General features: G+C 42.6%; 1 protein-coding gene across 9 annotated transcripts in view; it reads left to right on the top strand.

Moving 5' to 3' along the window:
* Fry (FRY microtubule binding protein) overlaps window positions 1–26,555 on the top strand; it is a 356,445-nt gene that overhangs the window by 221,141 nt on the left and 108,749 nt on the right. For all 9 annotated transcript variants that reach the window (XM_051205273.1, XM_051205274.1, XM_051205268.1 and 6 more), the window contains 10 exons: window positions 798–966; window positions 5,390–5,482; window positions 5,577–5,675; window positions 6,921–7,022; window positions 16,483–16,586; window positions 17,054–17,162; window positions 19,004–19,090; window positions 21,194–21,365; window positions 23,073–23,205; window positions 24,855–24,962. In XM_051205273.1, coding sequence (XP_051061230.1) covers window positions 798–966; window positions 5,390–5,482; window positions 5,577–5,675; window positions 6,921–7,022; window positions 16,483–16,586; window positions 17,054–17,162; window positions 19,004–19,090; window positions 21,194–21,365; window positions 23,073–23,205; window positions 24,855–24,962 — 1,176 coding nt within the window. The remainder of the gene's footprint in view (window positions 1–797; window positions 967–5,389; window positions 5,483–5,576; window positions 5,676–6,920; window positions 7,023–16,482; window positions 16,587–17,053; window positions 17,163–19,003; window positions 19,091–21,193; window positions 21,366–23,072; window positions 23,206–24,854; window positions 24,963–26,555) is intronic.

Below are 26,555 nucleotides of genomic sequence, written 5' to 3'. Positions count from 1 at the left end.
CAAGCCCATGCATATAGTAGACATCTCATTCCTATTTATCTTTTTTGTTGGTATGGAAACCAGGAAACCATGACTTTGCCATGCTGGGCTAGGGCTGTATGACTGAGATGCTTCCCCAGTAGTTGGTTCTTTGAATCAGTCTTGCCTTATAGCCCAGGCTAGACTCAAGCTCATCACCCTCCTCTGCCTCTGGAGTGTGGGAGTCACAGGCATGCACCAACATTCACCTTTTTCTCTCAGATATAATTTCTATTTTCCCATTACTAGGCTTTTCCCTCAACTTAAAAATATATTTTTTCCATAATCATTAACCTAAAATTATACAAGAACAACAGAAAACATTGGCAATGGAAATTGGGGTATTTTAGGCATTATTTGGGATACAGGTCCAGAAATTATTTGTGGTCACTGTCAGAAATAGCCAATCCCGTATGCTGCACTCAGATGCTCGTAGTCAGACACTTGGGCCCCAGGGACCTGCAAGTATTTCAGTAGTAGCTAAGCCTGAGAAAATGGAGGGGGGGTTTGTTTGTTTGTTTGGTATGCTCGAGTTTAGAGCTAAACTGTCACAAGAGGGTTTAAACAGCAATGTAGTTCAGTCTGAAAGAGATGTGGGATGTCTCATTGAACAGCGGGAGGAAAGGAGACTGTTGGACTCTGTCAAATCCTTATGGGCTGCCTGCCATTGCACTTCACCTGAGGTGAAAGGTCCACTCACCGCGCCCAGTCACCCTTGGATGCTAGAGACCCTCGTGATAGTGACTTTCTTGACTGTCAGCCATCTTTTGTCTTCTTAGGTTCCCGGCTGTCAAGAAGAAGTTCATGGCAGAGCTAAAGGAGCTTCGGCACAAAGAGCAGAGCCCCTACGTGGTACAAAGCACCATCAGCCTGATCATGGGGATGAAATTCTTCCGAATTAAGATGTACCCAGTGGAGGACTTCGAGGCGTCCCTCCAGTTTATGCAGGTAAGGTCCCTGAGCCACAGCCGTTTACCTCTCGGGGTTCCTTCCAGCCAAATACTGCAGCTGGAATGTGAAAACCCTACACAGGCAGGCAGAGCCCAGCACCAAAACTGTCAGCATACGCGTTCAAACTTCTCGATGCTACAGCGTGATGCCCACTCAATAGAAACCATATTTCCCATTATAACGAGTGTTTACAGGACTGAGGGTTGACTCTAGGGCCTCACTCACACTAAGTAAACTCTACCACTGAACCATAACCTCAATACTTCTTCAAGTTTTCATTGTATAACCAACCAGGTCTCTCTTGGTTCACCAAGCTGACCTCAAATTTGCAATCCCCATGCCTCGGACTCACAGCTCTCATTTTGTACTTGAGTCTTTGGCTTGCTGGCACTATGTAGTCTAAATGTCTTGTGATGCTGAGTAGTAATGGCATTTTTCAGGTGAGCCACAGCCAAGAAGACCAAGGACTGTGCTGTGTAATCTTCTGGTGTGGAAAATTGGGGGGGGGGTTGAGTGAAAGTTCCTTTTATGATGTGTTCCATTTAGGTTGAACATATTGGTACAAAACACCATTATTAAATCAAAGAGTATCTGCACTATATATAATTTCTACCTTCTAGGTAAGTCACAAAATGCCTTGATACCAAATAATCAAGCTGCCAAGACATAATTTCATTTTGAAACTTTCAAACTACCTTGGAGGTTGTCAGCACCAGAGGATTTCTTGCTGGTTGGCTTTTCCCTTTCTCCAGTGCCTTCTGATACACATCACTCTGTAATTACACCATAGCAGATTCTTTGGCCATTTAGTCAGCAGTGCTGTTCTGGCCATAGTGGTGTTCACAAGCACAAGGTCTTTGATGAAAGGAAAGAAAAAAATCTGTCTTCTCTATACTATAAATGGGGTCTTAAGTTTGGATACACCCCTGAGTTCACCATGGTGTAACTTTGGATACAGCCCCCTAGCTCATCATGGTGTAACTTTGGATACAGCCCCCCCCCAGCTTATCACTGTGTAACTTTGGATACAGCCCCCTAGCTCATCATTGTGTAACACCTGAGAATTCAGCACAGTGCAAGTCCCCACTAAGATGTGAAAGGAAACTGCTGTATCTGAAGGGATTTCTCCACTGCTGCTGTCAGACGGTTTGGTGCTGATCTTACTAGAATTGAGATGTTTGAAACAGGAATACAGGCTGTATGGCATCATAGTTCCAAAGGCCACAGTCAAAACAAAGTCAATAGCTATGGGTGAGCACATGGGGAAGTTGGGATCCTTTTGTGCTGCCAGTGTGAGGAGCTGGAATGCAGTACAGCTAGCCTTCCTGTCAGAAATAAGTTCGGGGTCAAAAGAGACATCACTCCAACAGAAGTGTCCGCACAAGGCAAAACTTGATCAAGAGGGTATGTTCCAAAGAGCAAGCCTGCTGGAAGAAAGTGCACCAGGTTTTTATTCTTTTTTCAATCTTGTTTTCTCTGTGTAACAGCCCTACCTGTCCTGGAACTTACTCTGTAGACAAAGCTGGCCTTGAACTCAGAGAGATCCACCTGCCTCTGCTCCCAAGTGCTGGGATTAATAGTGTGCACCACCACTGCCCAGACACACAAGTGGTGACTGTCTTTTCCTATATCACAGTCATTCAAGGTTAGCTAGTTTTAGAAGAATCAGCAAAGGAAATGAAGGGGGAAGAGGGAAGGGACCAGCCACTTTAACCCTTTAAATTCTGAAAGTGGGGCTGGGTCTTTGGGTAAACAAAGGTTTTATGGGGGGGACAGAGGATTAAAACATTTGCATAGGCACTGGAAAGATAAAAAGATGTTAATTTATGGATTTGGTAGAAAAGATTTGTTTATTGCATTCAATGGCTAAAACCAGAATTTCCAATTGATCCATCAGGCCCACTCCTCAGCTCATACCCAAGAGAAGTGAAAGAACAGTCTACACAAAGGCTTGAACACAAATGTTCATGGCAGTATTTTTTTTTTAAATAGTAGTTGAAAATTGGAATCAGTTTAAATATTTCTGAACTGGTAGATAGATGAAAGAACATAGTATTTCCATGCAGCATGATCATCACTTAGCCTAATGAGTGCCAGATATCTGCTGCAACATAGATACAACCTCTAAAAACATCATGCTGAAGAAAGAGGCTAGTGTTAATCCCAAAGATGGGAGAAGGGTCACCAGCCCAAGTCATCATGACCAAATTAATTAAAGCAAGCTTTGTTTTTATTTGTGGACACAGGCTGCCTCTCCTTAGTGTGAGGTTTGAGAGCTAAGCATTAGACATAAGGAAGACAAGATTTTTATAGCTCATGGGTAGGGGGTTTCCAAATGGAGGATTTGGTGGGCAAAATAGTTGGGGTTACAGGAGCAGAACGTAAGTATAACAAGTTAGTCATAATGACCTCCAGAAACAAAGACATGATTGCAAGATGGTCATAACAAGGTAGCCATAACAAGATGTAGTCAGTCATAACAGCCTTTTTTACAAAGGCAGGTTTGCAAGATGGTCATTACAACTTTTTGAAACAAAGACAATGATTGCCATTCCTAGAACAGGTAGTACAGAACTGCTTGTAGTTAAGGTTATAGTTGGTGCAAACTTGAGAAAGTTTTATATGCTTGAGAAACAGGTTTAATCATAAACAGGGATGAACCTGGTTTGTCTTTATTATAAGATGGCCTTCAAGCCTAAGATGGAGGCTGGGTCTTCACTAGACACAAAAGGCCACGTACTACATGAGCCTGTGTCACTGCAGTGTCCCCAGTAAGCAAAGCTGCAACAGAATGTATCATAGGTCGCTTCATTGCCTAGATGGAGGACCAAAGTGGATGCTGAGATTGAGAGAGAATGTCAAACAGCATGGTTTCTTGGGGGTGAGGGTGTTAGTAAAAAGTTGTAGGTTTGCTTGTAGAATGGGAAGACAACTATAAATAGAGATTAAGACTATGAATTAAACACTGTGTGGGTTGCATTGATGTGAGAACCCTATCCCAATAAAGCTAACCCATAGGGTGGGCAAAGGAGAGGTGACTGCTTCTTCGTCAACCTTTCTGGGTTTGGGCTCAGGGCCAGGCTCCCTCAGCACCTCCAAAGCACAACCTCAGATACCTCATCTGCAGGTGGTAACATCACTGCCTTACAGAACAGCTCCAAGGTGCGTTCCAGAACTAAGTGGCTGCCAACTGTTATCTTCTCAGTTAACAATGCACATATCCACCAGGGTAGTCCCAGCACTCAGGAGGCAGAGGCAGACAGATTTCTTGAGTTTGAGGCCAGCCTGCTGTTCTCTATAGAGTGAGTTCCAGGATAGCCAGGAATACACAGAGAAACCTTGTCTAGAAACAAACAACAACAAAACTCACACTCAAAAACAAACAACAACAACAAAAATACATATATATTTGTACCCGAATGCCCACTTGGTTATTCCTTACTGACCTGTACAGAATAATGCAGAAAGGGGGACCAGGATCCTGGCACCCAGAGGCTCCATTCCACACACTCAGTCTGTCTTAGGGACTTCGTAGGCACAGACCATCAGCCTGGGGTGAGAGTAGGTACAGCACTATATGGAACTTAGGAATGACTGAAAATGAAGGGTGGGGGCTGGTATCCACATAAACATGATAATCAAAGCCACAGGAAGTCACCACATAAGGGAGAGGCTGGCAGGCCAACCTTCCTCCAAAATGAGTCCCCAGGCAACCAAAAATACACTCCCTAGTAGGCAGTAGCTTCGAAGGCAAAGAAAGTAGGGAAGTGTTCCAGAAGCTTCCTTGCATGAAGGGAAGCTGTCCAGACCTGTTTAAGAAATTATGGGAATAATAAACACACCTAAAATGTCAGGCTCACAAGTAAACAGTTTTGTAGGAGGGAGGCTGTCCAAAACCAGACCTGACTGGAATTTACTACCAGCTGATTCTCTTCTGGGATCTCTGTTTGCAGTCTGATCAAGGGTTCAGGACCCCACAGAGGGTTAAGGACACTATGGAAATCTGTTGAGAATGAGTGAATGAATAAATGAATAAATGAGTGACCCAACCAATGACCTATGCCTACAAGTGTGGCTGTTAGTCCTTCTGGGTGCCTTTTTTGAAGTAGAAGCAGTTAGTCATAATGACCTCCGGAGACAAAGACATGATTGCAAGATGGTCATAACAAGGTAGTCATAACAAGATGTAGTCAGTCATAACAGCCTTTTTTACAAAGAGAAATCAAGTCTTGAGAAAGTCTGCTGGGATCCTCATGGACATTTAATTTAGACCCCATATGAGTCCTTGAACACAGTGATTTTTAATAGATCTCAGAATATGCTGTGTTCATGTACAGGATAATTGTGTTTATTCAAACACATTTCTCATGCATATTCCAATCCCTGTTCCCTTCCCATGCTCTTTTTCTCTGCTTTCCAGGAATGTGCACATTATTTTCTGGAGGTTAAAGACAAAGACATCAAGCACGCCTTGGCTGGGCTCTTTGTAGAAATCCTCGTCCCTGTGGCTGCAGTGAGTTGCGTTTTCATTTCTAACAATGTCTTCAACTTGGACAGCACACCCGACAGTGTCTTGAGTGGTGTATTCACACAGGTCTCTATTGTAGGCTGTCAAAAATGAAGTCAACGTCCCCTGCCTCAGGAACTTCGTGGAGAGCCTCTACGACACAACACTGGAACTCTCTTCTCGAAAAAAGCACTCCTTGGTTAGTAACCATGCGGGGAGCCCAGCGCTGTCCCAAGTGGAGAGCCTGGAACTTCTAGGAAGAAATCAACTTGAGAACAGGAAGAGCTACACACATCAGAGCTTGCATTTAGCACAAACCCATCAATCGCTGTAACATAGAGGATCACTCCATATCACCTCAGATGAACATTCTAGTCCCATGGATTTAGCTCTTTAGAGATTGGCTAAACTTGAGGTTTTTGTTCGAATTTTTGAGAAGTTTTTTCCAATCTAGAGGCTAAAGTCTTCTCTAGCTGCTGTGGGAAAGGAGCCCAGTTAAGCAGGAAAAGCACAGTAGCACCTCTGTTTATTCTATCATGAGCAAATTCCTGCTGCGGTTACATTTGTCTTGGTAATGTTTACCAGGACCATAACAGCTCTTTCAGGAATCTCCTTGAATTACAGGGAGATTACAGAAGAAAGTAAACATGTATGTCTGCTGCTAAGACAAGGGCCAACGACTACATGTTTATGAGAGAAAAAGCCAATAGCATTTTCAAACTGAGTGTGCCTTCGTGGCTGATCTAGCTTGCTTCTCTGTTGCTATGATAAAACACTGACTAAACACAGCTTAGGGGAAAGAAGCATTTATTTGGCTTACAAGTTATGATACAGCATGGAGGGAAGCCAGGGCAGAACTGGAGGCAATAACTGAGGCCGTGGAGGAACATTGCTTCCCAGTTTGCTCCCCATGGCTGGCTTGCTCAGCTACTTGTTTTTATATAGCCCAGGACCCATCTGCCTAGGGATGGTACCGCCCACAGTGGGCTGTGTTCTCTTATATTAATTAGCAGTTAAGACAATGTCCCATGAACACACCCACAGGTCAAACTGATGGAGGCAATTCCTCTTCCCAGGTGACTCTAGTCTGTGTCAAGTTGACATAAAGAACCAGCATGAAGGTTGTCTTGTTTCTCTCATGGTTGACAGTACAATCAGAGATTGGTTTTACAAGTTTGTAAGTGAAGACTAAGTGAGTGAAGCAGCTTTCTGTATTATTATGCACGAAACAAACATATTGCTGTATGTATGTTACTAGTCAGAGTTCTAGATGATTTTGTCCAGTCATTGCCAGGAAGCACCTATGAGTCCTTGTGTTTGTATTTATTTTGGGCCAGATGGTCACAGAGGAGGTAAGGAAGTTCTGGGTGCTGTGAGTGTTATGTTTCCTGGTTTGCTGAACTGTCAATCATCCTGTGACCTTGGCCTGCTCCTTTCTTCTCAGGCCTTGTACCCCCTGGTGACCTGTCTTCTCTGTGTCAGTCAGAAGCCCCTATTCCTGAACAGGTGGCATGTTTTCCTCAACAACTGCTTGTCCAACCTCAAGGTTAGTATTTATCAACTCAATAACAACAAAAATCTTTTATATAAAAAAAAAACAACTCAACGAACAGTTGTTTATTTTTGTTTGCTACAAGGACTTAACTGTGCTGCCAAGGCTCACCTCAAATTCACAGTCCTCCTCCCTCTGCCTCCCAAAGTGCTGGGATTACAGGTGTGGGTGAGCCACAACACTGTGTTAAGATAAAATTCTTAAAAGAATATATTCATCTGCCTAGAAATAAAAGACATCTCTGCAGAGTTGGGGAAACATATCTGCTTTAGAAAGGATCCCTTTGAGGACAGAATTAAAGCAACCACACAGATCTACGTAGGTATACAACTGCTGTCATGTGTATCTGAGGGATGGGAAAAATGAAATAATGTCTGCACTTAGCTGACCTAAACAGGTGGGATTATTTCAGCTATCCTGTAACACCTGCCCCTTTTGGTCTAGGAAGAATTGCTCTAGCACAGAGTATTGCCTCCTGCCAGTCTTATCCGTGGATGTTTGTGTCCTAAGCAACTACTGCTGTCCCTGTGGCAGCACAGGTGTTATGATGAGTGAAGGCACAGCCCCTGGGACCATGAAGTCCATAATTAATATAGTTATAATAATTAGCTTCCAGATTGGCTTTGAGTCAAGTAGGAACATGCTTTTAATTTTAGTGACCAATTGACCCAGAACAAGCAGACGAGAGGCCCCTATAATGTAAGAGTATAGACACTCCTGGTGAACCGATGCATGCCGATAATCCAAGCACTGGAGAAGCTGAGGCAGGAGGATCACATAGTTGAGGCTAGCCTGAACTACGTATAGCAAGACCATGTTTCAGAAAGAAGAAAACCAGGGCCTGGAAAGATGGTTCCTCGGTCAAGAGCACTGGCTGCTCTTGCAAAGGACCCAGGTTCAGTTCCCAGAACCCACATGGTGACTCACAGCCATCTGCAACTCCAGTGCCAAGGGATCTAGTGCCCTCTTCGGGGCCTCTGTGGATGCCAAATGTATACAGGTAGTACACAGATATACAGTTAGGCAAAACATAAACTAAAAGAAATGAATCTTTACAAATCATTTTTTTAACACAATCAAAAAAGATGCAAATCAGATGACTTCTTCACAGTCATTCTCACCTGTGTCCAAAGCTGTGGCTCAGGTTCCTTCTCTGGTCCAATGTTTGCTACTTTCATTTAAAAAAGAAATAACTGAAAGTTCTTGCATGTGCTTATACATGCTGCCTTGTTTTGTGGTTTCCTTTTCCAAGACCCTTTAATTTGGAGAAGTACTTAGGATTAATTATGTTATTTTGTCATTTACTGTAATTATATAATAATCAAATGAGCTTGATTTCAGCACTGACTGTGTCCTGGCTCTGAGAGCTGATTGTGAAATCCAAGTTCCCGCAATCGTTCGTGTCCTCCAGGTTGGCAGAGAACTCTAAATGCAGTGGGTAGAGAACCAGGCTTCCAGGGACCGCACAAGCTAAATACCTTCCAGGGTCATCAGCCATTGCACAGTGGCCACTCTCGGGCCTTCATCCGTTCACTTAGCAGTGGCCTCCTAACAGCCGCCCACTTTCGCAGTTAGTAATTCCAGTATTTAATCGCATCTTTTCTGGATAGGAAAACTGCACTAGTGAGTTTTTGTCAACATGACACAAATTAGAGTCACCTGGAAAATGGGACCCTCACTTGAGCTGAGCTGCCTCCATCATATTGGCCTGTGGACAAATGTGTGGGGTATTGTTTTCATTAATGACTGTTGGAGGTGATGCCATCCCTGGGCTGGTGGTCCTGGGTTCTACAAGAAAGCAAGCTGAGCAAGCCATGAGGAACAAGCTAGTAAGCAATGTCACCAGATTTTTCTTTGGGCCACCTGCTCACAAAGAAACCACATGGAGACTTATTATTAATTATGAAAGCTCAGCCTTAACTTAGGCTTATTCTTAACTAGTTCTTACAACTTAAATTCACCCATATTTTTAATCTGCGTTCTTTTATGCAGCTCAATTACCTTCACCCAGCACTGCCAATCCTGCTTCCTCTTGGTGTGTCCTGGCATGTCCTGTGCACCTAGATTCTCCTCCTCTTCCTCTCTCTCCCCAGGAATCCCTCCTATATCTCCTGCCTAGCTGCTGGCTAGTCAACTTTTTATTACACCAATCGCGGCAATACATCTGCACAGTGTACAAATCTCCCACAGCATCCCCCATGGCCTCTGCATCTGTTTCTGCCTCCAAGTTCCTGTCTTAGCTGGATGATGAACTATAAGTTATAGGCCAAATACATTTTCCTTCAGTCCATGTTTTATCAGAGAATGGAAAGGAGCTAGAGCAGGATTTTTTAAATGATGAAGAATGATTGTAACACAGCTTTCTAAATATATTTAATGCATCTGGGGTTAAAGTTAAAATACTTTATACAGTGATTTATTGCTGTGGCCAAAAGAGCCATGTTGGGGGGTGGGGGTCCAAGTTGTTTCTGAAACAGTGGAGCAGCTTGCTTTGAAAATCAATTATTTCAAAATTATTCTTTAGCATTCCTGTCAAAGCCTACAGAAAAGCTGAGGCCATTAACCTCCCCGAAAGGAAACCAGTGTAGGTTCAGACAGTATTTCCCTACACAGGCATTGCACCCATTAGAAAGTTCTAAAACAAGAATTGGGAAGATTGGGAGGAGCCTGTGGGATCAATGCTACATTCCAAACTCCTGTTCCAACATCAGGGTTTGCACCATGCCGACTGCTGACATGGAGTGCTAGTTGGCATGAGTGGGCTGCATCGGGAAAAAGCCCTATGTCAAGGTGGGCACTGAACAGACTCCATCTATAAAGAGCTTGGTGTTGCATTTTACAGAAGTTTTGTACTCCAGGAAACACAGAGGAGCCACTTTTTAGCCAAGATAAAGACAAGGAGGAGGCTGGTGCTCTGTATGGCTCAGTGGTTAAGAACACTTGGTGCTTCCAGAACCCACCTGTAACTCAAGCTCAAGGGGATCTGTTGCCCTCTTCTAGCCTCTATGGACACCTGCACACATGTGCGCACACACACTTAAAAATAAAGATCTTTAAAATAAATAAATGCTGGGTTTGGAGAGATGGCTCAGGAGTTAAGAGCACCAACTGCTCTTCCTAAGGACCCAGGTATAATTCCCAGCACCTACATGGCAGCTCACAGCTGTCTGTAATTCCAGTTCCAGGGAACCTGACATCCATGGCAGGACACCAATGCACATAAAATAAAGATAAATAAATTAAACAACAAATAATTGTAAGGAAATCTAGGTTTGATAATGGGCATTTATGATCCCAGCTTTTGGGAGACTGAGGCAGGAGAATCCACGCCCCACCTTTATCTTCTTTCATCTATGAATTTAGAAAAAGGATTTGGTTATATATTCATCCTCAGCTACATTCATCTTCAAACCAGCCTGAGATGCGTGACAAGACCCTGCCTCTAAATTCGCAAATAAACGTGAGGCTCTCTGTATGGGTAGTAAAACGATAGACTTCACTATCCCAAGGACAAAAGATGTTCAGAATGCTTGCTGAATTTCAAGCAGAATAAAGTTATATCGTTTATGTTTATATCTGAGCCCAGTGGGGATTTGAATGAGACTGCTCCTAATGTCATGTGTATTTATGTCATAACATATAAGCACACTCTAACCCTATCTTATGCATGCCATGGAGAGGAAATGCCTGCAGCAAACCTCATTACTTCAGAAGCATGTACCTGAAGTCTTTGCTATTTGTATTTAGTTAATATAGTCACCCTTGTTTATCAAGGTACCATTGTGGAGTGACATAGAGCGTAGTGTTCCTTGTCTTTGAGACATTGCCACCTCTCGGGAACTCTTGGTCAGAGGTTTTTGTCCGTTGCATTTTATGTCATAATCTGGACACATTGAGCTGTGTACAAGTGATGCCTACCTTCCTGAATGTCATACAGCACCTAAATGGACAGAAGGATGCATGCTTGGAAAAGTTAGTGGTGCTTTTAAAAGGTCATATCCACGCACCGGTGATGCTTGTATGCTAATTTCTTAGCCTCCAAACTGTGTAGTTGGGATCACTTTAAATTCTCTTTTCTTGAGCAATAGCAATAAAAGAATTTACCAGTGAGGTCTAGATTTTTTTTAAAGGAGAGAAAAAAAAAAAAAACCTTGGCATTCAAGAAATTCCCTTACTGAGATGGCCCAGTGCTTATGAGCATTGACTGTTCTTCCAGAGGACCAAGACCTGGTTCCCAGAACCCACATGGTGGCTCTCAACCATCTACAACTCCACCTTTAAGAGATCCAACTCCCTTATCTGGCCTCTGCAAGCACTTCACACATGTGGTATACATGCATACGTTTAGGCAACCACACACATAAAATATTTTAAAATTTAAGAAATTGAGTTATATAATCAGTAGTCACAGATCTCATTAACTACATATCTATTAAGATCTGGGTAACTAGTGGAAGCTGTATATACATTGTCATGAGGTCATGACAGTGTCCCGGGCCACACTGAGCATTGCCAGTGTTTTTATATGTATCATTTGCTTTTCTGAAACCTTTGCATGGGTCTTCAGTTGAAGATTAGGCACTTTCAAGTTGGACAACCCAAAATATCTAATAAAAAACAGTTCTCAGGCTTGAGAGATGGCTCAGTGGTTAAGGGCACTGACTGCCCTTCCAGAGGTCCTGAGTTCAATTCCAAGCAACACCATGGTGGCTCACAACCATCTATAATGAGATCTGGTGCCCTCTCCTGGCATGTAGAACACTGTATAACAACAAGAACAATATTAATAGAAACATTTGTCCATCTGTGTCAGTCACCACCGTGTTTAGTTAGACTCGACTACACCTCCCTTTGGTCAGTGTCTGCAGGCGCAGTTCTGAACTCTGCAAGTTTGTAAGCAGCCAGGTGACTTGATACAAAGAGTCATCCAATAGGCCAGGGGAAGCATCAGTCAGTAGCAGACACTGTACCATTAGTGAGTTCAGCCGCCCCTATTTGTTGACATCGATCCCAAAAAGCTTTAAGTGAATTCAAAGCAAAATGTGAAGAAGGTGATCATGTCTCTAGCTTGGCTGCCACATCACTGAAGAGTACCAAGGTGACGTAATGTGTCTAGCCAAGATTTGCACTAAAGCCCACTAGTTTCCTAAATGATTTTCTCAGCAAGCCTCAGAGTCATTCTAAATCAATCCACATTCATTAGTGGTTAATCAATGGAGACAGATTCTAAAGAGGGGGAGGATCTTTGACTTAGAAGCTGAAGCCTTTGACACTAAAATTAGTGGTTCAAGAATATGCCAAAACAAGCTAGGTGGTGGTGGCGCACGCCTTTAGTCCCAACATTCGGGAGGCAGAGGCAGGCAGATCTCTGTGAGTTCGAGGCCAGCCTGGTCTATAGACCGAGTTCCAGGACAGGATCCAAAGCTACAAAGAAACCCTGTCTCAAAAAATAAAAAATAAAAATAAAAAAAAAATGAGAACATGCCAATAGTGACTTCATCCTGAACACGTATGTTGAATATGTAAAGGAATATGTAAAGACAGGTGAGGAGGCAATGCTGTCTTCACGGAAAGCAACACACTGGGCTGTGTAACCCCTGAATTATTTTAGGCTGCCTTAGAAATGTGCATGCTGTGACTATACCGGGGCTAAACTGCCTAGGTCAAATTCTGGCTCTGTCCTTAATTAGCTGTGCGGGATTATGGAAGTCATTTGACCTCTCTGTGCCTTGATTTCCTCATCTGTAAAATGTGAGCCATTTGTCTACTCTGTATATATTTGTGAAAATCTGAGTTACTAGCTATCAACAGCATTGTGAGTCAGCATTGCACCGCCTAGCACGATGCCTGAGGTAATCCATGGATAAGGGGAAAACATTCGCTTTTGACTCCTAGTTATGGAGAGTCCTGACAAGGGGCCCTTTGCAGTGAGTCTTTGCTAAGCAGAACATTTGGATGTGACAGGGCAAAATGGCTCACCTCGTTGCCAAGGAGATAAACAAGGATCCAGCTCCCACAATCCTCTTTGAGTGTGCAAGTCCAGTGAACTACTCACTAACCCTCTGTCTCCCAACAGCTCCATCTCCCAATAACTACAGTGGGCAGGAAGGTTTAAATTCTTGAGTTTGGTGGGGAACTTAACCATAAATCGATGGCAGTGTCTGACATACCAAGCTACATGCAACTCATGCATTCCAGCTTCTGAGACAATAGTTCTCACTAAAGCAGAAGTCCCAGCTGTCCCTTGCTAGTGATTTGTCACTTGAAGCCTGAGCAATGTATTAGTGTCTCTTAGATTATGCCATGTTAGTATTAAAGGGCTTTGGGCATCCAAATGCATTTAAATGCACGGGACTTTGTATCATCATAGTATCTCGAGGACCAGTCCTCACACCACTACTACACACTTCTTTCTGTGCCCAGTTATTCTGCCACAATTTGTTTGGGGTTTGATTCATATTTAACCTGCTGGACATTGGTCACTGGGAATGGAAAGATGAACAAGCGAAGTTGCTCAGAGCTCTCAACCTGACAGGAAGTGTGTAAAGAACAGGAAACCATCAGGAGAAACACCAGGGACATTGGCGGTCTCTCCAGGGTCCCTGGGAGGAACGGACAAGGCGGGTCATATAGTAAGAAGGATGGCATCTGGGGCTTGCTGCCCAGTCACAGTTTTCCTAGTAGCATGTGCTAGGGAAGCATCCAAGCATTTAGGGAATTGCAGAAGGATGCTATGATACGAAGAGTACCTTTACATGAGGTAGGGACAAAGGTGGTCCTCACCAGGCAGGTCCAAAATACCCCCTCAAGTGTCACATTCTGAATCTGGATTATCCAGTGGGCTGCCATAAGTCCTTGGGGTGAACTTTAAAAACAAACATGATTTTTAAATTTCTTGCGTTTGAAGGGTATTGTTTAACTGTACAAAGAATAGAAGAGAGATGAGGAGCCAGATGAGGCGCCAGATGCAGCAACCACTGATAACATCCTGAAATGGCAACAGTCAGTTATCACTACCTACTCCATTGGCAGAGCAAGTAAAAAAATTAAGTCAGCCACATTGCTGTTCACTCTTTAGGAACATTAGAAATAGGCAGCATAATCTCTCCTCCCTCCTCCCCACCCACCCCCGAGACAAGATCTCGTGTAGCCCACACTAGCTAGAGCCACTTCTTATCCTCCTGCCTCTGACTCCTAGTGCTCGGATTATGAGCCATGCCCAGCTTTATGCAGTGCCAACTATTGAAACCAGAGCTTTGTACATGCTACCCAAGCATTCCACAAACTGAGTTAAATCCGCAGCCCAAGCATAGTCTTATGAATTGAAGAACATTGGTGAAGATCTGCTGCACCAAAGAGTAGGAGACAGAAGTTCAAAGAGACTACTGAAAAGTTGAGGGACTGGAGAGGTGGCTCAGAAGTCAAGAGCACTGGTTGTTCTTACAGAAGACCCAGGTTCAGTTCCCAGCACCTGCACAGTGGCTCACAACCATCTGTAACTGCAGTTTTGGGGATGTGATACCCTCTTCTGGCTTCTGCAGGTACTGCACACCTGTGGTACATATATACATGCAGGCAAACTTTTATACACAGAGAATAAACTTAAAATTTTTTAAAGTTGAAATTAAACCAGAAAGCATTGAGAAAAGCCACTGAAACTAGAGCTTCCAGTCCACAGTCAGGTTGAGATGATATGAGTTCTCACGATTCACAGTTTGAGCTCTGGTACATGAGAGAGTTTCGAATGAGATACCACACACGATACATGCTAAGAAACAACTTGGTAAGGGAAAAGATGGTTCCACTGGGACAGAGACAGTTGCTGATGTGGGTTAAAGTGCATAGTATCATTAAAGGAGAGGAAATTTTACATGTAATTTTATTAGTTTCAACTCCATTTAATGAATTGAATCACACAAATCAGATCATTAGCAGGCAAAAACCTGTCTTAAGCTTTGTATTTAAACAGGCACACCTCAAAAGCTGGATCCCCCATCCCTCCCTGAGCTACACAGGTACATATAACATTTATGTAGAAGAGTAAGCATGCAAGAGTGTGAAAAATTCTTAAAATATTTTTTGCTTTTAATTACTAATATATCTGTTATTTTTATTGTTTTTTGAAATCTGGTACTGGGTACTGAGTTCACAAGTATTGTGCATGCTAGGCACCCATTACTAAGGCACACCCTCAGCCTTTACTGTACAATTTCTTTTTTTCTTTAAATCATCTTACAGGTATATATTGTATTTTGAGCTATATTCGTACATACACCCCTTTCCTCATACCCTCCCTTTTTTTTCCCATTACCCCTCCTGTCAATTCTCTGTGTCCCCTGGGTAACTTCACTTCTACTTTTATTAATATACACATACTTGACTTTATGTGACTACATAAAATTTAGGCTCACAAATGAGTGAGAACATAAAACATTTGTCTTTCTGAGACTGGCTTAATCCAGTTAATTTGATTATCTCCAGCTGTACCCACTGGCCTGCAAACATCATAACTTCACTCTTCGTTGTGCCTGAAAAGGAATTCTCTTGTGTTTATGGATGACATTTTCCTTGTCCGTTTCCCTGTTGCTGAATGCTGCACAAAACACTGATGGACAAGTGTCTCTATGATGGGACTAGGTCTAGTCCTAGTGCCTAAATCAGCTAGGACTGGATGAACACACAGGAGTGGCTTAGCTGGGACTGATGGTAGATCTACTTAAAAAGCAGTAGACCGTGAAAAGTAGATATACCAGATATTAAAATGTATTATGAGACTTTACTAATTAATACACTATTCACATTTTGTTAGGTAAAATTAATTAATTAATTAATTAAACTAGGAGCAGTTATAAACACATAGTAATGAACTAATATATAACAATTAACTTTATATTAATTAATTTTATTTATTATTTATTACAATGGTATAATTTGACATGTTAATGTTTGTTATTAACATTAATAATACAGTAGACTAAGTAGGTACAAACACAAAATCTTCCCCACCCTACCTTAAGACACAGGAGATATTTTCTCTATGGCTAGGTTATATTGTGGTGTGTAGTACATACTGGTCTCAGGAGGCATTCATTAGAGAATAATCAGATGGAATAGGGGATAGAAAAATCAAAACAACATCAGCTGTCATGGGAACAGCATCCGATTCTTCTGTAAATGCTATACAATTCTATTGGTTGCTTGGCAGTCTCTTCAGTTTCTGTTTTGGCAAAAGACAGAACAAGGACTTCCTATGGCATTCCTGTCTCGCCATCGTGGTCACAATCCTCATGGATTAGTTATCCAATGAACACTGGAAGGCAGATGGTCCAGGAGTCCCTGGTGATGGCATGGGCCTGCCCGCCAAGCAAACCAGCCTTTCCCAAGCTGTTTAGGAACACTCTCCTGAATGGACCACCATTCAACAAATAATCCTACATTTTGGATTCTGTTACAGAATAAAGATCCCAAAATGGCTCGCGTTGCCTTGGAATCTCTCTACAGATTGCTCTGGGTTTACATGATTCGAATCAAATGTGAGAGCAACACGGCGACTCAGAGGTAAGGACAGCAAGGACAGGTGTGTGCCCTGGGGAACCTGTCCCTGGAGTTGGACTTGGACCCCTATCGCTGAGCCACTGCAAGTATTCCCCTTCATTGTTGCCTACCCTGGCCCAGCTAAAACATGCTCAGAGCTGACAGTTCCTGCAAGACCCGAGGCCTCCGAGATTCACAACTGCCTTTGCAGCCTTTGCCAAAGCATTAGCCTCTGCCAGGACTGACCGGGTTTGCTCAAGGTGTCATTTGGCACCTTGAGAGAGGAAGTATCTGTCTATCAATTTCCAACTGCCCTGGGTTTGGAAAAAAAAAAAAAAAAGAATGTCCTTTGTGGAGTAATTATGCTAATGGAAAGAGTTTGGCTCTTTTTATCCTCATACTAAGATAAGATGAAATATATACCATCTTCCTGACAGCTAGATCTCAGCCAATCTTGCTTGTTTTCTCTTTTTCCCGCCCTTATCTTCTAGCCGACTCATAACCATCACCACCACGCTTTTCCCCAAAGGGTCCCGAGGCGTGGTACCCAGGGATATGCCTCTGAACATCTTTGTGAAGATCATCCAGTTCATAGCCCAGGTAATGCACACATTTCTGCCGGTCTTCTTCAGGTGAAGTCATAGATTTAACAGGCCACGGTGATCCTTACTGTGTCCAGACTTCTTAGAAAGGGGTTGTCTTCCCACATAGCTTACCCTTTTGCTTCAAAACAGTCAGACGAATGCATCAAGCGGCTTCAGCATCTAAGAAAGAAACTGAGTGATGGAGATTTAGTGATTCATCTGAGGTCATATTGCCCACCAGCAAAACTGCCTATAGCGCAGATCCAATCCTGGCTCAATCCCAACCCTGACAGAGGAGAGAAAATTTCAGTGATACTCTTGGTTATCCCTTCCCACTATCCCCAGATCTCTGCTCTATATCCTACAGTTTAAAAGTGAGTCAAAGTTCTGGTATTTGGTAGGAATTTAACTTTTAAAAAGAGACAATATAGTGAAATTTGAAGAGTAAATAGTCCTTTTCCGATTCTTCTCTGAGAAGAGAAAGTAATTCCGTGGGGAGATTAGCATTTATCAGTTTTGTACTTTGTTCACAATTATTCTAGACACTTTACACATGGATTAATTTACTTTAAAAAAAAGAGATTCTAGGAATATTAAAGCTAGTTTTCTCTAATTTATTATTTAAATGTATGAGTTTTACTTGGGTGAAGGATTGGTCGGCTGACCTAAGATTCCATTCATGCCAGATGTATACTCTTATGAGTCATATCCCAAGTCCATTGTTTTATTTATGTATTTTTGAAGCAGTGTTTTAACCTTGACTGACCTATAACTAGCTCTGTAGACCAGGCTGGCCTCAAACTCACAATCCGCCTGTCTCTGCCTCCCGCATGCTGCGCTTAAAGGCATGCACCCCCCATACCTTGCTGCCTTTTTCTTTTGAAAAGACTTGATGAGTATGCTCTTTGACCCCTGCTTTGACCTCTGTGGCTTACAGAGGCATTATGAGTGTCCTGTCCCAGCCCAGCCTTTGGCATGAGTAACCCTTCCACTTCAAACTGAGAATCATCTGCCGTCTCGGTTTCTTTATCTGTAAATCGAGGGTAGGGTTCTTGTCCAGTATGCCACAGAATATTATACAATGAGAAGAAATTATTGGTATGTAGATATTGCTGAAATGCAGTTGATATTAAAATAAAGATAGAATATTCGGTGCACAGACCATTTGATGCCTAGCATCTCTATATCGGGTCCATGAGAGGCATCTTCAATAATATTCCTAGAGAACATATTACTTACTCTGCAGATGGAAAATTCCATATGACTTTTCTAAGTATAGTCATGAGGTGTAAATGCTTTGACTATTCTGGAATATTGTATATAAAACCAACAAGCCATATCTTAGTAGTTATTATCTTGTATGGCCTGGCCATACAAGTTTAGATGGTATGTCTTATGTCTTAATTCTTCTCCCCACTTGTAATTAACTTTTATATATGAGCCAGAGGATGTTTTCAAAGTTAAAAAATAGAGGAAAACAGCCATTGTGTAGTAATATTATTAAAATATATATTTCTCAGTTGAGTTTCAAACTTACAGTACTAGTGGGAAGAATCTGGACTGTTTTTAGGTCCAGATGTTCAGGTGTTGTGTTTTTTGGTGTTTAGTTCTGTACCCCCAACCTCATTGTACTGACTGAGCTGATTCTCTGTGCTACATAAGGAATGCAGCTCCTGGGACAGTTATGATGTACCTGGTCTTCCTTCAGGGGCTGTCCATGACCCCTAAAACTAGGGGACACCCCAGTCTTTCCAGCAGCCACCTGTTTACTGCATAGGGAAAAGTTTGCATTTTGTGTTAAACTCAGCATTCCATGTTTTTATTTTGCTTGTTTCCTCCCACCCCAACCCCTGCCAGGAGCGTCTGGACTTTGCAATGAAGGAAATCATTTTTGACTTTCTTTGCGTGGGAAAACCAGCCAAAGCTTTCAGTCTCAACCCAGAGGTACGTCTATGGGAACAGAGCACTTATTCACAGAGCCACACCTTTGCTCTGAGAGGCTGGGGGGGGGGGGGGTTTCGGGTGAGAGAGGAGTGGTGCCACTCAACGGTCTTAAAGACACAGGAGCTATTTTCTCTGCACCCCCAATTTGGGTGTTTTGTTTTCTCAGTAGTAAAATATGAGGTGAACAGATTCAGGATGACCCCAATGCCCACACACTGTAGTCTTCTGTTTCTGTAAAATGGAATCATTCTTGCCTCAAAGAACATGATGACATAGATTGGCAAGTTTAGTGTTGGGACGTGACGAAACAGATGAGTGAATGCAGGGAGTGCTGAGATTACTACAATGCAGTGACATCACATAACCAGGAAACAAATGCTCTTCTGTGACAAGGTCCCAGCTCAAGGGCCAGGCAGTTCGTGGAAATGAGTCCCTGGTGGGTGCTATATTCATGTGGAGCTCTTGGGTATGCAAATGAATGGCAATTCAGTCTTAAACTTAAAAAAAAAAAAAAAAAAAAAAAAAAAAAAAAACACCAGCAGCCGATAGAAACATGCCAGCCAAGCTGCCTCCTTACAGCCCTTTTCTGTGCAATTCTGGAAAGAACACAAGACCAAAAGCCAGAAAGCTAGTTTCGCCACTGGTCACAGGCTCACCTTCTTTACCTAGCCGTGTGACATTTACTTCTGATTCTTGGCTTTTCCTCCAGTAAAATGGACAAAGTGCTTTTCTAAGTCCCTTCACAGATGAGTGATACTGGAACTAAAATATTGCAAACTAAAAAGGACATGATGGAGAGAAGGAGAAAGAAAGTGAAGCAAGGGAAAAAAAATCCCTCACTGTAGAGTATATTGACTGCTTCTCTCCATCACCACAGTAATGGCCTGCTCCTTCATCCCGGCATTAAGGAAAGAGGTCCAGAGCCCACAGCATCACTCCTTAGCTAAGGAGCTGATGCACAGGCCATGGACAGTGCTGGTCACTGGCTTGCTTCCAATGGCTTGCTCAGCTTGCTTTCTTAAAGAACCTAGGACCACCAGACCAATGATGGCCCCACCTACAATAAGCTAGACCCTCCCACATCCATCCCTAAGAAAATGCCCTTCTCTCAATAAACTCCACGTGGGTGCTGAGTCTCGTGTTTGTGTTTCTTAGGCATTAGCTGCAGCAAAAGAACAACAGTTTATCTGAACATTAGAAATGGCATTTCTTCTCACATACCTATGTGTTTTCATAGGTGATTGTAGCCCTCAGGCACTTACAAAATAATCACTCAGGATTAATATTATTATTTGTTTGGTTGATGGCTCAGGTTTATTACTAGCTAGCACTTACAACTTGAACTAATCCATTTCTATTAATCTATGTATTGCCATGTGGCAGTGGTGTTACCTCATTTTCTACACATTTTGCTTCTTTGGTGGCTACTGGCATCTGCCTGAACTCCACCTTCTTTCTCCTGGTATTCAGTTTGGCTTTCCCACTTAGTTATAGTCTGCCCTGCCATAGGCCAAAGCAGCTCTATTCATCAACCAATAAAAGCAACACATATTCACAGTGTACAGAAGGACATCCTGCTTCATTTCATAACCTTCAGTTTTTAAAATGTATTCTCAGACTTGCTGGGTTTTATAATCAGATTCCAATAATAGATGTTGGCTGGGTGTGGTGGCACACACCTTTAATCTCAGCACCTGGGAAGCAGAAGCAGGTGGATCTCTGGAAGTTGAGGCTAGCCTGACCTACATAATGAATTCCAGTGACTTATTTATCTCAAACAAATAAAATAATCAGAGATAATTATTTTGTGGTTCATTTTGTAACCCAATATCTTTACACCGTCTTTGAATTAAAACCTATGGTGTCCCTCTCTGTGACTCATTTGAGGCTGTTGTATGACTCAGTTTACCTTAATTGTAGCTGCTCACGGGATGAGTACACATCTCTTTGATGTTCCCCCTTCACACATGCATCCCTTTAACAGATGCATGCCCCTTTCAAACATGAACTCTGAACTTGGGGAACTTCTTCCTGGCTGTTTCCTCATGATACATCCTGTCAAATTCTTCTAGATAACTAGGTCTTGGCTTTGGTCTCTTACAGAGAATGAACATTGGTTTGCGGGCATTCTTGGTGATTGCTGATAGCTTACAACAGAAGGATGGAGAGCCACCCATGCCGGTCACAGGAGCTGTGCTCCCGTCGGGAAACACCCTGAGAGTAAAGAAAACATATTTGAGTAAGACGCTAACTGAAGAGGAAGCCAAAATGATAGGTGGGTATGATGGAGGCCTGGATATCACAGTCAGGTCCTCCCTGGAAGTGAGAGGAACCCAGAGAGAAAAATAACAGATCTGTGCCAAGTAGCTAGTGACACATTCCTGCACTGTTGTGTTGACATATTCCTGCTGGGTTCCTGTCTTGGGGCCCTTTAAACTCTTTAGGACTTCCTGGTAAATATTTTGCCAGGTAATGTTGGCCTTTCATCTGGTTCTCTGTAAAGATCTAATATGGGTTATTGGTTATGTATATTTACAGTAAGCGGTCAAAATATCTGTGTGTTCGGGCAAATAACCTCATTTATAATTTGTTAATTCATTCATTCATTTACAAATTATTCTTTCTCCCTTTCTTCTTCTTTTTTTTAAGTAACATTGATCTAATTTGTATTGTAAGCATGCCAATTTCCACAAACACTTCAGCCATTTTGGTTCTCTCTCTCTCTCTCTCTCTCTCTCTCTCTCTCTCTCTCTCTCTCTCTCTCTCTCTCTCTCTCTGGTATATCTTCCTGAATCCAAAGAGGTAAATTTTTTTGTACTTGTTGATTCCCTTGCAAGTACTCAAATTTAGAAACTATTATAAACTGTGCTAAATAGTTTCTAGATTCCAAAGATAAGAGAGAAACATGTGCAGAACTCTTCACTCTCACATTGGTTTTATTATGCTCAATGAGTTGGAAAGTCTCCATGCATGAGAAATGGCTATTGGTACTTATTCTGGTGTATGTGTGATTTTGTGTGTATATGATCGTGTGTGTGATTATGTGTGTGAACACTCGCATCACATACAATGGGATCAATACATTTCCCTCACTTTAAAGTTCATAAAAGGAGTCAATTTGTTTATTTTACTGAAGAATCTGCACATGTATTTCAGAGAAGAATACATAATTATTAAACTCTTAACCCCAAATGGGAACTATCAATTACTCATGTAATCGATAACGCCAGTGGGTTTTCTTGTTAATCAGAAGCTTAAAAATTCAAAAGCAAAATGAATTACTTTTACTTTTGTGGAAAATATTTCTCATTGAAATATTGGAATTAGGAAGGCCAGAGAGTTTCCTTACTGGTTAAGAGCACTCGCTGTTCTTGCAGAGGACCCAGAGTGAGCTCCCAGCACCCACATGGCAGCTCACAACTATCTGTAACTATAATCCATAGGATCCAATGCTCTCTTCTGGCCAACATGGGTACTGCACACATGTGGTGCACATATGTGTGTGTGTGTGAGAGAGAGTGCAGACAAAAGCACTCACATACATAAAACACAAATAAACAAATCATTTAAAAAGTATTACAACTCAAGCCAGGCAGTGGTGGTGCATGCTTTTAATCCCAGAATTTAGGAGGCAGAGGCAGGTGGATCTCTGTGAGTTTAAGGCCAGCCTGGTCTACAGAGCGAGTTCCAGGACAGCTAGGGCTGTTACACAGAGAAACCCTGTCTCAAAACAAACAAAGTATTGCAACTCTTGTGTTAAGTTGAAACAGTTATTTGGTAAATACCTGCCCTCAAAGTGCATGCCAGTGCACCAGAGGCTAGCTGGGCAGACCGCAATAGAACCGTCCTCAACACTTCTGTTTAAGGAAATCCCAGGCCCAGAGGACCCTCCTGGAAGAGGCAATATTGTGGAGCTTGGGTGGTCCAAGGCATTATTCTTTGATATATTTAGTTAAAAGTGTGACAAACTCATGCTTTTCAGGAATGTCCTTGTATTACTCTCAAGTCCGCAAGGCCGTAGGCAACATCCTAAGACACCTTGATAAAGAAGTAGGGCGGTGTATGATGCTGACCAATGTCCAGATGCTAAACAAAGAGCCGGAAGACATGATCACGTGAGTACAGGCATGATGATCTGGGGAATCCAATGGGACATTCTTCTCTTCTCCTACTTGATCCCGGTTCTAAGGGCAGTAAGACATAGGTATTGACCATATTTGCCTGAAAGTGAGTTCAAAACTGAGGCTGGTCTATTTTGATTATATCTTGGGTACCTTTAAGCCAACAAGTTAGAAAATGGGGCTCATAGCCCATTACTGATCCATAAAAGGGCATGCATTTTGTGTGTTTGTTTGAGACAGACAAGGTCTCATTATGTAACCCTGGCTGACCTGAGTGCGGATAGGAAAGACATATACCCCCGTGCCAGCCATTTTACTTGTTTTAACTGGTGCTTCAACTTTTTGTAACGTTCTCCTTTCTTTAAACTCAACCAGCTTGAAAACTCCAAATAAGTCTAAGAATTTTCTTCACAGTAAAATATTCTAAGGCAGATTCTTACGTGGAAAATAACTTGTTTCTTTTCTTCCTTTCTTCCTTCCTTTTTTAAGGGGAAAATTTCAGGGAACCACACAAACGCTAGGAGCAGAGGGTAATGGGAGGAGTCACCTGAACTGAGGTAGTGTTTGAGGCTGATCCACCACATCCGCTGGCCCTGAGCAGAATGGCACACAGTATTCTCCCTGACCCCCATCCCTCATTTCTTTTGTGCCACATTAGGAAAAAAAGTAAAAAACTGAGCAGTGGTGTCTCACTCTTTTAATCGCAACACTCAGGAGGCAGAGGCAAGTGGATCTCTGTGAGTTTGAGGTCAGCCCAGTCTACAGAGTTCCAGGACAGCCAAGGCTCTACAGAACACCATGTCTTGAAAAACATCAAAATAAATAAATAAAATAACTAGTAATTTTGCTTTGTTTTTCAGGACAGGGTTTCTCTGTATAACCACTCTAACTGCCCTGGAACTCACTCTGTAAACCAGACTGGCCTCGAACTCACAGAGATCTGCCTGCCTCTGCCTCCCAAGTGCTGGATTAAAGGCATGCGCCATCACTGCCCAGCCTAATAAAAATTTTAACACTGGAAAACATTCAAATATTAGACATATCCATGATGGTCATTACTTTGCTGCTACACTGAGGCTGTTTTATGATTCAGGTGTTGAAAAACAGCCCTTGGGGACGAGTCCCCATGAAACCCTACTGAATGGCCATCTTGTTATTAAGTTCTCTTGATGTCTGTGCATTTAGAGATCTGTGCCTTGTAATTACATCTTGACTTTGTTTTTAATTAGATTTATTCATTTTCTTTCATGTGTGTTTTGCCTTCATATACATTCATATTCATGCATGTTTGATGCCTTCAGTTATCAGAGGAGAGCATTAGGTCCCCTGGAACTGGAGTTATAGATGGTTGTGAGCCACCATGTGGGTGCCGGGAATCAAACCTGGGTCCTCGGCAAGGACAGTCAGTGCTCTAACCACTGAGCCACCTCTCCAGCCTTACATCTAACCTTTTACAAGCTCACTGGCCCTACTGAAGCTTTGAAGGGATAAGCATCTGGTAATGGCGAGGGGCCAACAGCAGGCTGTACTTAGGAGATCTGCATTACATGCTAGTTTTTGTTTACATACTTAATCATTTTTTATTTATTTTTTTAAATTTTCATAATCTTTTGACTTGCTTCAATTTTGTCCTCAAATTCTAGGGGTGAAAGAAAGCCAAAAATAGATCTCTTCAGGACCTGTGTCGCTGCGATTCCCCGACTGCTGCCTGATGGCATGTCCAAACTTGAACTTATCGACTTGCTGGCCAGGTGGGTGAACACAGTCTTAGATGTTAGTCAATCGATTGATGTTTAATCTTTTGTCATTTTTCAAAAGAGAATAGAATGATTTCTTTCATTTGATGGAGATTTACTCAGTAAGGCATTGTCCTGGGTCTTATGTGTGCACAGGAATGAAGAACTTAGGATTTTTTTTGATGGGGGGAGGGTTGTTTGTTTTTGTTTTCAATAACAGGGCTTGAACCTAGGGACTCTCTTGTGCTAGGTAGGTTCTCTGCTACTGAGATATATCCCCAACTCTCTCTACTCCTTTTTGAAACAGGGTCTCACTGTCACCAGGCTGGTCTTCAATTACAGCCTTCCTGCCTCGGCTTCCTGGGTAACTGGGACTACAGGCCTGCACCATAGACATGGCTTGTACCTCTTTAAGATATTTGTTACTTTTTTTTTTTCCATGCTCAGGGGGTTTAAAATAATTGTAGAAATGCACAAGGTCACTAATGCCCATGCATTGGTTTGCATAAATGATTATCACAGAGTAGGCCCTTAGGTTCAGTGGGTAGAGGGGACAACTGTAGACAGAGGAAGCCAGAGAAATAAAAGGTGAATTTGAGAGGCTCGCGGAAAAAGATAGAGTTCAGAAAGGTGAAGAGAAGGGCGTGGTCTCCCTGTGAGAGCTCATCTGGGGTCTTACCCTCAGTTTGGGGTCCCTAGGTCAAAAGAGACAGTCATAATAACTTTAACAGTAGTTCTCCAAAAGCTACCAAAAATCACATTTATCATCCTTCCCATCCTCCACCTAGCTGCACAGCCCAACTATAACCTAAAAACTGTTGGCTTTGAGTCACAGTATCTCGCTGGAGTTTGGGAAAATTCGTCACCCCCTGTAAACTAAAACTCCAGTTGACAACACATGTCTTCTTTTAAAAAATCAGAAAATCAACATAGAAAGCAAAATCATTACCACTAGGATTTGAGGAACAGGTGGGAGAGTAAGAATCATCATTGGATTGGAGGAAAGAAGAAAAAACAGTTAGGAAAGCCAATAATGAAAGGACATAGACACATGCCCAGAGAGAATTTTAACAGCAGGTGACGCCATTAATAAGCCATTTTAGGGCCTAGCAAGACGGCCCAGAGGGCGAAGGTGCTTGACAATCTGACTTCAGTCCTCAGGGTCTATACCATGGGGGGGGGAGAGAACTGACTCCTCACCCCTGACCCCTGACCTCTACACACATGCCATATCATGTATGTACCCACACAAGCAGACACACAACCGCGCATTCACAGTAAATGTAATTTTAAAAATAATTTGATTTGGATGGAGAGGTAAGCTCTGTGGTTAATGTTTTGCCCGAGTCATGACCCCCACCCCTGCCCCAGAGACCAACAGGAGTCCAAGTTCCTGTGCAAATACAAAGAGCCTTCATAGCAAGCTCCAGCTTGGTCTTTCCATCTGCTCCGACACAGCGGCTGGATCAGGGAGAGCTCAGCTGAGGCAGGGTTTTTAAAGAGCAAAGGATGGGCCAGCAGGTAGGGGAATTCCAGATTCAGATGGGGGTTGAGCTCCTGACTGGGCCAGAGTGGGGCAACAGAAGCCCTGTCAAGCAGGATTGGTAC

This window comes from Phodopus roborovskii, unplaced genomic scaffold, assembly GCF_943737965.1.
Source record: "Phodopus roborovskii unplaced genomic scaffold, PHOROB, whole genome shotgun sequence".
Lineage (NCBI taxonomy): Eukaryota > Metazoa > Chordata > Mammalia > Rodentia > Cricetidae > Phodopus > Phodopus roborovskii.
Note: the sequence above shows the minus strand (reverse complement) of the source record. Positions and strands in the feature narration are given on the sequence as shown.